This window comes from Harpia harpyja, chromosome 5 (assembly GCF_026419915.1).
Source record: "Harpia harpyja isolate bHarHar1 chromosome 5, bHarHar1 primary haplotype, whole genome shotgun sequence".
NCBI classification, from domain to species: domain Eukaryota; kingdom Metazoa; phylum Chordata; class Aves; order Accipitriformes; family Accipitridae; genus Harpia; species Harpia harpyja.
The window spans coordinates 57,487,202-57,502,795 of record NC_068944.1 but is presented as its reverse complement, the minus strand read 5'-3'; the positions used below and the strand labels follow the sequence as shown (position 1 = coordinate 57,502,795).

Below are 15,594 nucleotides of genomic sequence, written 5' to 3'. Positions count from 1 at the left end.
GACTGAATTTGCACAGCACATTTAGCTAGCAGAAGTGGAAGGGTGAAAATATATTTGCTATCAAAAATGTGTTTATATACCTGTGTTTCTAAGCATTTTGGAAAATGTCTCCATTGACCAGTGCTTTTATAAGACATTAAAGGTAAGCACAATTACATTACCAGCAAAACATGAATCATGAAATATCTCGCTGACCTTTCCTATTTTAAAGATTATTACCTCTCTTCTTGCTCTTTCTGTTTCAAGCTGCAGAGCTTTTATATTAGCAATCTATAACACATTCCATCTGAACCCACAAGTGATCAGCTATGCTTCTAACTCCCAAAAGAGCCAGGGTTTTATCACTAAACAGCATACAAAAGATCACTTCCTGTGCCTGTCAAAGTCAATGACAAAACACCTATTGAGTTCAAAAGGAACAGGATTATGCTAATAGTTAGTCCATCTTGTTTTCGTGTGTATTGCACTGTTGATGATTATTGTACTGCTGCTGAGTCATTTCAGTCAAGAGTACTGTAGATATTAAAACATAATAGAAGAAAATACAGTACAAAATACAATACTACTACTGGATCCTAATTCTGTACACACAAAAACTCAAGAGATTTCAACTATAATGCCAAAAGAAAAATAATAATCAACCTTCACAAGCAACTTTGCAACATGATTAAGGAGAAAACCATACACTTACTTCTCTCCAACGTCCCCTTTGGTGGGAGCTGCGGTAACTGCCTGCCCCTTCGCCCTACTATTGGAGTACTTGATGGACTTGTCTGAACAGACCCAGTTCGAGGATGTGACCTATGAGACACATATCAAAAAAAACCATAGCCATTAAATGACAAATTCATCCTTAAATACCATCAAGAACTGATAACATGACTAAGTAGGCTTTAGATCACTGGGGACCCTTGCAGTCCCATAGTGAAACTATTATCTCTTCAGAAAAAGACCTAATTAAAAAGAGAAATCTCTCTGTGAAAAAGAATAAAAGAAAGCCAAACTAAGGCTGAACATCCATAAGATGCTTCTTTGCACAGTCAAGCCAGAAAATGTACTGTGTGTATATTCATGTGCATGTGGATATAATACCCACATACACATAGAATTATCCACAAGTCAAATTCAATGATCTTTACTAAGCTTGTATTTGGTTAAATTACCATTAAGTGGCAATGAGATTACAGGGATTTGTCTAAACAAAGTAATAAACTGAGAAAAGACACTGTTATTTGACTCTAACTCTCACTGGGGATTTGATGTTATTAACTCTAACTTTCAGAAAACAAAAGAATGTATTCTGCAGTTCTAAAATAAGGAGAGGCTTTACTGAACATCAACTAGACCAAAAGGTACTAAAATAAGGAGAGGCTTTACTGAACATCAACTAGACCAAAAGGTACTCATCTTTTTATTGCATTATGTTTATTTAAGTTAAGAGTAATGTATAGAAATCTTCAAAATGTCAATCAGTAAAGTATAGCACTCAAACAGGAACAATACAGACTATGGCACAGTAAAATGTAGTCAGAGAAAATGGTGGTTAAAATGGTAATTAATAGACAAAGTTAGTACAGTCCATTTAAAGAAACTTTTTTTTTTTTAAAAAATAGTTTCATTTGATGTTGTTATGATGGTTGTTCCATAAGCGATGTCTGATGAACACAAAGAATTTCTCATACTGTAAGAGAAGAATATGATAGATATGAGGTGCTTTATGTGAGAAACCATCCAGGATTCCTGATAAATGAGAAATCACAAACAAATGTAGTTAAATACTGTTAGCGAACAATTTGCAATGGCAGCCACACCATTATATCCAGAGTAGAATATAAATAGTGTGTTGGCACTGAAAGGGTTAGTATCTATTGCTACTAGTGATCAGCTAAGGATGAGGCGATACCAATTAGCTACTGGGAAAATAAAATGGTGAGCTGGTAGGGCAGAAGGGGATTAGTCTGATTGATTTGTCTGTTTCACCTCGGTAAGGCAGGTGAAGGAGGGGCAGATCTTCCAGTCATTAATGAAGGCATCGACCTGATGAGGTTTGAGTCAGGACGCTCTGTGGATCGGGAGCGGGAGTTGGTCCGCTCTAGCATAGGACGTTGCTCTGTTGATCTGGATCTTTGATATGGCTGTCTATCTGCTGCTTCACAATTCCTGTAATGTTAGTCAAAAAGCAGCTCAGTTGACCTTTGACTTTTCTATTAATTATAAAATATGCTGCATGATACTGGTTTGGAGCAAACCATTTTGTTATGTACATTTTTTGGGGGGGGGGAGGATAAATCTGAGTTCGCTTCTTTATAACATAGAGGTTTTTTATACACATATGATTTGGCTTGCTCCATACTCTTGGTAAATGGGCTGAAATGTTTCCAATGTCTCAGTAATGACTATCCATGCAATAGTCTGTTTCCTGACAATTTCTGGGTTAAAAAATTGTTATTTTGTTAATTAATACATCAACCTTGGACGAAAAGAACAGCTGACATAATATTAAGTCTCACTAAAGCTAAGGACTCATTTAGTTGTGCAGTTTAATTGAGCATTTTCACTCACATGACTAGATTTTTACAGACTGCATTATCTTTAGAGGTAGTACTCTTATTCCAGATGTTATAATTACCATGTAGCACTGTTAAGTATTATTAGACTCAGGATGTCTGTCAAAATACAGGCTAGGCTACAGTGATGGATTCATATGCGGTGCTTGGACTGTAGTCGGATGAAAATCTACACCACCACAAGTACTTGCAGAGGTTCCACAAACTAGACAAAGTTTGGTTTGTAAGAAGAAAAATCTAACTTACAGCCTAAAGAACTGTGCCAAAACAGCAATGGAAAAAGTTAGCGTTAGAGATGCCATGGGGAGAAATTAGACTGAGTAAAACAGAATTTCTTGATTAAGCAGTCTGGTCTTCTACTATCTTAGGCAACTAATCATGCCATTACTTTCAGAAATTAATCAAGCCCCACCTTTTTTCACAATGTAATTGGTCTGTTTGCAAGGAGTAATATTTGCTAGCTATATCCTAAAATACATAAAATCAAGGTAATTTTAAAAGTAAAATCCATACCCTGATGGAGCTACTTATTAAATTCACACTCCTCCCAGCTCTCCTTGAGTAACTGAACAGCTATAGAATACAAATGGGGAACATGTATCCTTCAGGACTTTTCCTTGAGCGAAGTCATGCATTTTACAATGAAGTCAGTTAATACAAAGAGTGACTGGATGATGATTAAGTGTAACAAGAAGCCGAATTTTAGTTAGTATCAAAAAAGAGAGAGACATACCACAGCCTCATTATGAAGAGTCTTATGTTATTAACAGCATTTTATTTCTAAAAACCATATTGAGACAGAGTATAGTTGTCTCTAGGGTGGCTAACTTTGCTGAATGGGTTGATAAAAGATTCATTAAAATAGATGTCTCTTCAGGCCTTGCATGAGGTAATAACTGGTCTCCTGGAGCATACGAAGGAATTGCCACAGACAGGTTCAGAATAATACCATTCACCATGAACCTACATCTATAAGCTCCTAACAAGCAAACACACCACAGTGAGACACATAATGGTAATTATAAGCTGAGGCACTAAAGATTGGAGGAAAAGTACAATGAGCCTGGTACAAAACCACAACAAAATTACCTCACTTCTTCTTCTATCAGTTCTGTTTCTGAATGGGAAGCTTCATCAGCAAAAACATCCACTGTCTCGCTTCTTTTACATTGTGGATAGACAAAGAAACACAACCTTAGCTTTGATATGAATGTTGCTTATTTTAGGTAACTGTTTAAGAGAGGTTTCAGTGCTATGGAAGGTGAGAAGGTGTCAGCCATCTGCATGGTGGTTAAAAAAATGACCATGGGAATAAATTCTTAGACAATGGGAATAAAATCCAAGAAAAAATATTCCTAAATTCAACAAAATTACAAAAGAGAATATGACCAAGGTACAGACAACCCACCCCTACCTTGTTTACCCACATATTTAGAAAATTAGTGAGCCCACAGAGACTTTCTTCTTTGGGTCTGTCACAGAGAGAGAGTTAGAACAACCCTTCTCCTGCTAGTGAGTGGGAGGCTGCTGAGGCACCCAGCAGCAGGGACTGAGCAATATGGTGAGAGGTATCATTCTGTTTTCTACTTCTTTCTCCTTCCAACAGCCAGCAGGACATACAGGACAGGTGAGTAGCAACCACATGATTCTCATAAACACTTGATGAGAAGTTAAGCCTCTTTCACTTGTTACTCCTAAGGCTTCATTCTCTTTAGCTGTAGTATAAAAAGTATTTTTTAGGATGTTAGGGATCTGACCCATTGCCTGTATTAGAAGGCAGAGAGGCATTTTTACCATTAGGATCAATATTGATGGCTTAGTGGGCAGGTTTTGTATTCTGTGGATCATCATGGAGCCACCATAGCTAACCACTATGCTAACAGATAAAGGCCTCAGAAATTTCATATTCAGCAGTTAAAATAAATATTGTTTGCCACAATCTGCAGCTGGCATTTACTTCAAGTGGAAAAACAACCAGGAGTTCCCAGAAGTGAAGGAGAACATCGATTTTGGCAGTGAACCTTTTGCTTTTATATGAAGCGTTGGCACCACTGTCATTTCGTAGACTGAAGGATTTGAGACTAAGTTGAACCCCGAGGTGAAACTGAGTTGTTGCCCTCAAGCTACAGCCTACATGCTGCAAACCTCTCGGTACCCGCAGAAGCAAATGGAGAGCTATATAGGCTTACTGACAGTCTTCCACTTGGAAGCTTCACTGTGTGGTTTTAGATCGTACACATATAAAGAACAATTCAACAGATGGTTTTACTGTCTGTTCTTTGTCCTCACATATTTTTTTGTCCTTTTAACAGTAAAGACATGTGCTGTATGATCCAGGTCTTCAGAAATGAACCGTCCCTTTTATAGAAAATATATCACTCCAATAACCTGCTTGGGCAGTGAAGCTCCTCACCTACCACAGTATACAACTATGCATTAATATCACAATCCAGCCATAAGTGTGGAGGGGTTGTTTTTAAAACACCTCAGTGAATTAAATACAGAAGTTCGTAACTTTTCATGTAACATTCTTGAGGGCTTATGCTCCCAAGTTGCCTAGATGAAAGTTTCCTCTCTTCTCATTATAATTTATATCACATGAATTACTTATATTTAAAGAGGGAAATATAATAGTCTAAGTCAAAGTATTCAACACATATAATATTTTAATGTATGCTAGAGCTGTTTGTCTTTGCTAACAGACTTTTCATTACAAAAAATACAGTTAGTGAAATGTCAAATAGTGACCTCCTCCACTTAGTATTGCCTCTTGTAGCATCCTTCTACCTTTGTGAAGGAAAACATGCATGGTAGGTGGCCTGTTCCCCTGTCAAAGTCTACAAGACTTGTCAGCATAACTCTCCCCTACATGGAGGACAGAGTACAGCAGTAAGCTTTTGCTTCTTAATCAAGCGCACCTATCACTCTGAAACTGTTTGAGCTCTCTGTAAGGCACCATGCAAAAAGCTCTTTGAGTATTCACAATCTAATTTTATATTCCAAACCGATCAAAAATTAGAATTAGAATCCCATACTATTTAGGTACCACTGTAAACTCTAGTAACTACAGTATCTAACCAAAGGTGCTACAACATTTTGTTTTAACTACTGATTTATCTGCATTGTTCTGTATTCATATTCTGGAAATTTCAAAAGCTACCTCTTTTCCCAATGCAGAAAATAACCATTTCTAATTTTTAATTTTTCAGATTTGTTACTTTTCTTAACAAATAAGGAGAATTTTCAACAAATGAATATATTCATTGATCTAAGCTTATGTATAGAGAAAGCTTTATAAGAGATGAACATTTTTCAACAGTAAGCAATCATAACAGCTTACAACACAAATAAAAGTTATTTTTTCCCAAAAATAACTGAAAGCAGTTCATTTGAAAGCCCATGTTAAATTCTTTTACTGTGTGCAAGACTAAAAAAGCAAGCTATGACATCATGCCAATCACGATTTTAGTACTAGGTTGTTCTTGTAACAAAAAACTGAAGAAATAAAAATAGAATTGCTGTAGGATTACAGTACACTACAATTCAGCTCCTAATGCATCTTTTTTCATCTAGAAACACTGAGCACAGAACAAGAAAAATACAGCGATACATTTTCTAATTATCGTAATTTCAAACTCCAGCTAATATACAATGGTAATACCTGTCAGTGTCTGTGGATGGCTGCTGGATTTCAATCCTTGGACATGTTATTCTTCTACTAGCTATAGGAACTTTGCTGTTTAGTCACAGACACAAGATCCTCTGTTAGCATAACATAGATAAGCATGTCTACAAACAACTGAGATTTCTAATACCAAGCAGACCTAAATTTGAGTCATAAGTATTGTAATGGAAAATGGGAAAATGGGAAGGAGCAGTATACTGCCAAATATCTAAATAAACTGGTGACTGGATATCTCACCAAATCACTCATCTATACCTATAAAGAAACTTAATACAAAATTATGTGCTGCTATAGTTTTTAAAAGCCAGGAACGTAATGCTTTTAGGTACTCTTGCAAAATAAACAAAAATATGAAGCAAAGCAAGATATTTTTGCTGCAGTAATATTTTATCATGCTTTATACATATGTAGTATATATATCTATACACATACATGCACACACTCATATGATGTATTCACGTGCACATTACACTGTGGCGTATGTGGTAACTACAGGTATATCTACATGACAGTCACAGGCACAACTAAACTGTTACATGCCATTATCTGAACTACTCTTCTACTAGCTAAGTCAGCTAAGCAGACAAAGCAGAGAACTCAGCTGCGATCCCAGGCATATTGTGCTCCACACTGCTATGCGCAGACTGCTACAGCTACAGAAACTCAGTTGCTTACAGCTTGCTTAGGTATCTGTGCATGTCATCGCAGTCACTTTGGAGATTCTGCTGTAGACCTATCTAATCATGCTAACACGTGATGGCACGGTACAACTATAAAAATGCTTAAAGAAAGCACATATAGCTATATCTATAGGGATTTACTCTTTGAAATATGTTTTGTCATCGATAGATTTACTGAGGAATAGCAAAGCCCTGCTTTAAGTAGGGAGTTAGACCAGATAGTTTTTCAAGGTTCTTTCCAGGCCAAATTAATTTATGGTTCTATGGATGCAGTCAGAGGTTTATGCTAGTTATTGCACTCAAGTATCAATAAAACCAGTAAGTAGTGTCAATCCTGGAACAATTAAGACTGAAATGATAAGCTGAAATACTTCATATCCCCTTCATCTGTAAAATCAGACCCAATTAATTTTGTGTATTTTAGAGGAATAGAAAAGCAACTTGTACATATGAAGGGAAAATAGTAAAAATATGTAAGCAATTTCTTCTTCGTAGAAAATCTCAACATTAAACAAAAAGAATTGGTGAATGCTTTTGAGAAAGAGGCTTCTTAACTTCCAGTTCACACTATTTGTAACTGCATTAAAATGAAAGCAAACACAGCAAATGAGCTAGTAATAATACTAATTTCACTTAACTGGTTAACTTTAACTAGTTTAAGAATCATTTTCCAGTATTTTACTGAAACATAATTTCTCAAAAAATGAACCTTGCAGGCTACCATTTCCTTACACAGAGGTGAACCAGAATGCAAGCAACATATATGTTGCCTTATGTCTTACCAATTTATTTAGCTTGCACTAACTTTATCATATTACATTTATTCATATTTTTATTCTGTGCCTACAATAGGAAATGTTTGGACGTATTCCTTCACTACTAATTTAAAAGTCTGAGAGACTTAGGCAAATTTTTGCTATAATGTAATATGTTAAGTGGGTTTTTTTACATTATTGTTTCTGGTACTTCTAACATACATTTTCATTTATATAGCCAGTTGCCTTTTATAGTACCTTGTATTTTGCCAACTACTTCCAACTTTCAGCATCTTTAACAAAGACCATCAATTGACACATATGAAAGAATTGCACTGCAGGAACACATATCTCTGTCTTCATGAGATGACTCACTGAAGATCATGATAAAACTGATCAGCATTCAAAAGCTGGGAACACAAAATTCTCAAAGAGAGCTGAAATCCTCTCCTCGCCACTCCCCAGCTCAATTTTATAACTGAATATACGACTGCAATTGTCTCCAAGATAATAATCTAAATTTTAATAAAAATATTAGAAATATTCCAAAATATGTGTTTCAGCTTTACATTATAACTTTATTACTCATTTTTTCCCATTTCATCACACAGTATTTCACCCACTCAACTTGAATGTTGTATCATAATGTATGAGCAATGACAGGAACACTCAAGGGTTTTAATGAACATGTACTTCACGACTGAAGAGTAAGTAAGTGGTATATAAGACAATGCATAGAGAAGCTTGAGAGAGAAGCCATGAGAGAGAATCATTTCCTAATAGGGCTTGAATGTTCAAATGCAGTTCAGCAGAGCACTTAGACTATAGACTAATCAAGTGAATCAGCTGTAGGCTTAAAATTAAGCACATACTTAAATATGCCTTTGTACAGTGCAGTACTAAATGCAAAGTTTGAAAAGTACTTGGTTCTTAGTGGGTTTTGTGGGATTTTTTTTCCTCAGATCTTAAATATAACTTTAGTTCTACATGGCACACTGTATTTAGTTGGCCTCTATTTTCCAGTAGCATTTTAAAAGACCAATAATATGGCAGACATTTAATTAGTAAATTATCACAAACAGGGCTTAATACTGCAAATGCGTGTTTATCTGTCTTCTTAACTTTTGGCACCAGGCCTGTAACTCTGACCTCACTGAAGTCAACAGGAGTTCTGTCACTTGATGAGGCCAGGATTTCAATCAGATCATTGCAAGATAAGCAGTTATGTAAGACTTTATTATTATTTAAGCTCTTAAATTATGAATGAGCGAAATAGCATACTGTTTCTGTTAAAGGCATTCTGTAAATCCATTGATCTTAACAGAATCTGATCCATTTCACTAGTCTTCATTCTATTAAAGTATGTTCTATGCTTTACAGTCTACCTAAAAGTCATATTGGTTCACAACAAATGTTCTTATCTTTTATTTCTTTTTCCACAGCTTTTTGGAACGAAACTTAAATGGAGTCAGAGAGTACTAACAAATAAGTTTCTTTTTCAAGTTACAGATCTGGTTTTTTCCCCTGATATTTACCTACATTAGCATCTATACAGTACTAAATCTAAGACAAGTGAAGTAAACCAGACCTATTTAATGTGACTATCAAAAGCAAATACAAAAACTTTGTTTACACTAAGCACTTTCCAGCCTTTTTCAAATGCTGTCCATTTTCAGTATGCTTGTGCACTTTCCCAAGAAGAACTAATAAGCATGGCCCTTGCCGTAAGCACAAATTAAGCGTATACTTCAAACACTTAAAATTGAAGAGCCAGCAAAGAGTGGCACTCTGGTTCAAAAAGCTATGGAAGAAATATGGTCTCAAGGAAGTCTCTGTGGCTGCACTAATGTTGAGCCAAAAGACCCTTACAAACTTCTCTCTAGAGAATAGAGAAACTTGCATTAAAATATTGAAGGATTAATTCTGTTTTTTACAAGATTTTTTTAGTTTCAAGTCAACAAAGTCACTTATGTTCTCCTTCAGTCTCTGAATTCCTTAAACAGAATTCCTGTTTTAGTCAACATATACAGCACAAATATGAATCACAATTTTATTTAAACAGCCTTAGGGCTGCAGGTGAACTGTGACTAATTCCTTTTATATATATCTCTCTCTTCTGTTTTTAATATATATTATCATTTTATATGGTTTGTTATATTCAACTGAGTATAATCTAATAGCTTTCCAGTGATCTGCTTTAGGTACATAACTATTTCTCCAGGGAGATATATTGACTTGTATCACCACAAAAGAATAAATAGAAACACAAAATTCAAAGTATGGTTAATAATTAATTTGCTAATAAGTAATTAATTCAATATTCATGCACCATTTACATGTTATTAAGTATTTGTATGCACAAAGTTACAGCATTTGAGACACCAATGTCTAGCGTTGTTCTGTATAATTTCACAACAAATATTTTTGAGATACATTTTGTAACTGTTAGTCTTCATCAAGGAAAAGTTCCCAGTAACTCTGTGGGGGTTTCATTTAAGAAGTTCAGGATTTACCAGCATTTTGGACCCACACCATATGTTTGTTTGGTTTAGTCAGCCAAAATATGCCACTGGCATAATCCAGCTCCTACTTACAAGGTATGGAAGGGCAGAAAGAAGCAAGCTCTGTGCACATTCACAAAGGAAGTAAGTAAAAATAAAGAAGAAAAATGTTGCAAGAGCAAGAAGAAAATGAGGGAGAAGCAGTAAAGTCAAAGAACTAATTGCAAGGAAAAACTGTCCGCTCCCTTGATCAGGAGCCAACTGCAGCTGGGAGGAACAGAAGATTGTAAGGTACACAGCACTTTGCATGGGTTATGCATCAATCACACAGGAAGATAGGTTAGACAGTTGGAACTGGGAGTATTTCTAAAAGTAAAAAGTACTAGGTCTCGAAGACACATTCCCCAACACTGTGAGTGTAGGCAGGTATTATCAGTCAAAAAGCCCTTTCTCATTAAAGCAGCCCTGAACAGTGAGAACATGTTTTAAAAATAGTTCAAACATAATTAATGTTCTTTTTCTATTTGTAACTGAATAAAACAGCTTAATCTTGGAAAAAGACTAGCACATAAATATGACTTAGTCCTGAGTCAAGAGGGAAAGACATCAAGAAAAATATACTTATTAGGAATAATTTTGGTACAATTATCAATTAACTCTTATTACAAAGATTAGAAATACATTTTAGCTATATCTGTAACACTACACTCTTTACTTACCCATAATTTTCAGCTGAACCATTGACTACATGATCTGCCCATGAACTTGCACCATTGTACCACCTTCACAATGCAGTTAAAATAAAGAAATGTTATAAAGAAACATAAGTATTATTACTAACACTCTAATTCATATGACATGACCACTTCTCAATAAAATGGGAAGCTTTCCAAAATGTTTCCAAATCAATTTGTACATTTCCTATTTTCTCTCAGGTATGAAGAAAACCATATCTTTTTTAATTAAAACCCAAGCAAATTACATTTAATTTTTCCTGATATAATTCTTAGTATATTTCACTTTTATTCTTTTCAGCAGTTTAGCCATTAATTTCAGTTCCATAAAGACTAACTGATGCCTTATCTTTTCTTACACAAAAGTCTTCATGTTTTTCATGGCTATTGAGTTTGTGGAATAATTAAAAAGTAATCGTGGAGATATAACATTAACAAAAATAACATTCTAAGCGATAGTTTAAAATACTGCTTTTAACTTCAAATATCTAACTTTTTCAAGTTTATTATTTCTTCTATTTGATAGAGTGGTTGGTTTTTACAGTTATTTAAGAAGCAGAAGAAAACTCACTTCACTCAGATCAAACAATGAAAACTAATTAAATTTTATACCTGTATTATTCTTCCAGGTACTGAACATCATTTCAGCAAATCAGTTGAAGACAACATAAAACACATGTAGAAAGATTTTATCTTAAGTAGAACCATTGAGAAAAGAACTAATGGGACAAAAAAGCCGCTTTCATTTCAGAAAGCAGGGGATAAACTGTTTATGTGCCATTACTCCAGTATATTAAGAGTATATACAAACCATCCAACATTTGGTTAAGGAGTTTCAGCTGGACCTCTGGAGTTCCATATTTTCAGGATCTTGCTTGGGTAAAGCCTTGGAACTGCAGTAGTCCCACTATTCAATGATTTCCACATGACAGTGAGAAGCAAGGCAGGGATTTTCAGAAAATATCAAGGGATGACCATATTATCAACTTGAATATAAATCTTCCTTTGTCTGTACTGAAAATCCTAGCCAAAGTCTGCAGGATGAACTTTTTAATGGCTTGAATACACTTATCTAAGGGTTTTCATGAATCTGTTCCTGGGAATCACAGCAGGGTTTTTTGCATGACTCCATTTTTTTCCAGACTTCTCAGATTTCAGAATCAGAATTTTGCAATATGTTTACAAACTAAATAACCCCACACCTCCTGGTCATTATGTCGAGACAAGACAATATGCAGTGCAGTATATGTGAACGTCACTCAGCTGCTCTTGTTTCTTCTATATCAAATTGGATGGTATGGGGAATGGCATTTTTTTTGCATGGTTTGTAGCCAGATCAGTGACTGGATGAAAGTTACTTTACTTTAATCTAATTTAGGTTTAGATTACATTTAGATTTAGATCAATCTAAATTAGAACACAGCTGGAGAATGACAGGTATATCTTTATAGTCTCCCTGATCATCCATATCCTTAAAACTGAAGCCAGTCTCTCCAGTTTGCCAGTATTTTAAGTAAGATTCTTCTGTAAAAGTACTTTATTATAGACACCATAAATACATAAGCATGTTTTAAAATTGCAGTGCACTTTATTTTTTGTTCAATATGACTGTATTTATTCATAGCAATCAAAAACAAAATTTCTTGCTTTTAGTTAGAAAATAATCCCTGCATTACCTGCTCCCATACTGTAGACAAAAATCAGACACTGACTTAAAAATGGACAGAGAAATATAAAAGATCTAATTGTACAAAGGAAGAGGAAGATCAACTTGCTTCTCTCTTCAGATTTCTTCTTTTTAGACTTTGCCTAGCTCTTTAAACATGAAATGATGTTATTGAATAATTATTTCCAGACAGACTGCAAAAGTTTTCATATTACACGTCAGATTTTAGTTATGTTCACTCTGATATACTATATGCATATCAAAATTTAGGAATAAGAATAGTACTTTCAGTCCTAGCACAGCAAGCACCCAAAATCAATTTGAAGGCATTCAGTTAGTCCTTTTTTAAGTCAATATGGGCAGTAACATGACAAAAGCTGAGGACCTTCTTAAGTGACTCAGGTTATTAAAAGAATGAAATTGAGGATTCTAAATTGTCCTGTAATCACTCCTAGTGACTGAAAAGCTTAGCCATTAGAAATATGCTGCAGTTAAGTGGGGAAAAAACTTTCAGTTGTATCTAGCTCCTCTGTACTATTCAGTTTTCCTCCCACATCTAATGAATAAAAAAATTTTCAAGTTAAGAATTATGTTTTAAAAAAATCCAAAGTCAAGTTAATGGAGGGCTAAAGGAAAATGAAGTACTTACTTAAAACTATGGAGATTAGTTGTTCTGTATTTAGAGAAATACTGCATAAAGTGCACTGTTAATTTAAATCTCATTAGTCTAGGCCAATTAGAAATTTTAGACTACACTTCAGGAAAAATGTATTACTTAACTTTATCTATTTTTATTATATAGATTAAAGTACCTTTCAGGATTATAGGTTGTGTCGTCATAATATGAATTAGGCACTCTTCTCTCCTGCCTAGTCTTCCTGAATATGGAATAAACAGCACAGATATTTCAGACATTTTAAAGGGTGCTTCTTTCATGATGTTTTCCCTCACTGTATTATTAAGATAGTGATGAACATAGAGCACATTTATCTACAGTTCAGTAGTATATTCTGAATCTACTTTTTCATATATCTGTCATTTTAAACTTCTACTTTCAAATTATATTCAGAAATAATTAACAACATATTAAGAACACTTGATCAATGCACACATATTTCATAGGAGTGAAAAGTTACATCAATAGAAAAACAGTATTGGAGCAGCTAAGAAATTTCACCAAAAATAGGATATGGATGTTAGAAATTTTCTGACTGGTAAAACGAAAGTCAGAAAAAAAAATGGAAGCCAAATTTTGTTTCCTTAAGTGAAGCAACAGAAATTATGCCTGAAATAAACCTCATATCCTGCGCAAAATGTGCATGAACCAGCTTTTATTGACTTCCAAACACTACCCTCAAAGGGTAAGTGAAAAAAATGAAAATAGCACATTGTGTGGTGTTCTCAGTGACTAAGCTGAGCTCTGAGATAGGTAAGTTGAGAAAGAATTTCATACAGTGAGGTTTTCAGCAGATTTTTATTTGGGAGGAACTGCTAATATTTTAATTTTAAGAACAATTGGGATAATAATCTTGAGAACATTACTCTGTCATTGAGATCATGTGTATGACAGCCAATTTAAAATGGGTGACTGTCAAATTATGAACTAGCCTGTATAACTCTATAGGATTGTGAATTGGCGGATATAAATAGATGCATCAGTAAAGCTCTACATGTCCAGCTATGTTGTCTTATATATGTTCAATCTGAGTAGCTGCAGCAGTGTGAACTGACTGATACCAGCTAGTGCTGCCATGCTGACTATCACATTAAAGAGTCAAGGAAAATTGGAGTGGGGTACTAAGCAGCAGGGTGTTCTTGAAGTCACTGAAGCTGCACATGTGCCTATTGACTTTCTCAGGCATATGCTGGAGTAAGTATCTTGTCAATGCTGCCTCTGTTTCTTTTGGGAGGGAAACAGTTGGACTACTTCAAAAGGAGGGAACTATCATGAAGACAAAATGATGAGTGCCGTAGCCTAAGAACAAACTCAGAAATTAAGGGGTTTGGTAATGTAAATGTGTCCTAGAACTAATGAACTAAAGACTATCAAATCTGATAAACAGTAACTGAAACAAACTTCAGCAGAGAAAAGATGAAAGAGAACCAAGTAGTCACTCTGTGGGGAAAAAAAACCACTAGAAGAGACCACAAGACTTAATGGGCTGGCTGTGAATGACGACAAGATAAGCAATGAAAGGAACCATGAATAACAAAGCAAGCAAGTAATTTTGACTAGTGTATCTGTATGACACATTTGCCTGCAGGACACCCACACTGGTGGATTCACAGTGACATAAGATACAAAACTCTCTGTCCCAGATGAGAGACTATTCCCTGAATGCTGGACTGTGCAGAACAATGTTTGCTATTTTGATGAATAGTGGAAAGTGGAAAGTTATTTCACATGCTTGATAAAGTGAAAGTATAAGACAGGAAGAAAGGTTGTTGCTTGGTATCAACATGACATTGATTAAGCAGGTGGAACTAAGACGACAGGACTAACACCTTAACCTACAAAAATAATGTAATTTAAAGTAAGCATTAAATGGGGAAAAAATGTAAAGATAAATGAGGAAATACTGTTTAAAAAGTAATTTTTCATATATTTCCAATAAATAAAATAAGGAAGAGGAAGTTACTTAGTGTTTTTCAATGGATAATGAGGAAATGAATAAAGATTATGCTTTAAATGGTCCTTAAATACCTAAAGAACTGCTGTCAGAATATGGAAAGACAAAAAGGATGAAAAACTAGGAAAAATTATAGTGGCTATGAGGTACTCAGAGTAGTTTCTGTCTGGTAAGATGGCTCAAGTAACTTGAACACTAACATTACCCACAGCTAGCCTGGATTCAAGAGGACCAGAGAATCCAGGATCAGTTCCTAGGCACAAGGAATCTCAAGATACTCTTCTAACAGTGAGCTAGAGATATTCCACTTAGTTTCAGATTTTCCTTTCTGACCCCAGGAGGAATTAACTTTAATAGCCTTCTCTTCAGTAAAGCT

At 35.0% G+C, this 15,594-nt stretch overlaps 1 protein-coding gene across 50 annotated transcripts in view; it reads right to left on the bottom strand.

Annotated features, from left to right (window-relative positions):
* Nucleotides 1–15,594, bottom strand: part of RIMS2 (regulating synaptic membrane exocytosis 2) — a 493,527-nt gene that overhangs the window by 140,269 nt on the left and 337,664 nt on the right. For 41 of the 50 annotated variants that reach the window (XM_052787016.1, XM_052787021.1, XM_052787004.1 and 38 more), the window contains 6 exons: nt 13,401–13,466; nt 10,908–10,970; nt 6,229–6,303; nt 3,657–3,728; nt 1,981–2,160; nt 692–801 (listed from right to left, as the gene is read on the bottom strand). In XM_052787016.1, the coding sequence (XP_052642976.1) occupies nt 692–801; nt 1,981–2,160; nt 3,657–3,728; nt 6,229–6,303; nt 10,908–10,970; nt 13,401–13,466 (566 nt within the window). The remainder of the gene's footprint in view (nt 1–691; nt 802–1,980; nt 2,161–3,656; nt 3,729–6,228; nt 6,304–10,907; nt 10,971–13,400; nt 13,467–15,594) is intronic. The other 9 variants (XM_052787020.1, XM_052787043.1, XM_052787050.1 and 6 more) reach the window with 7 other exon arrangements.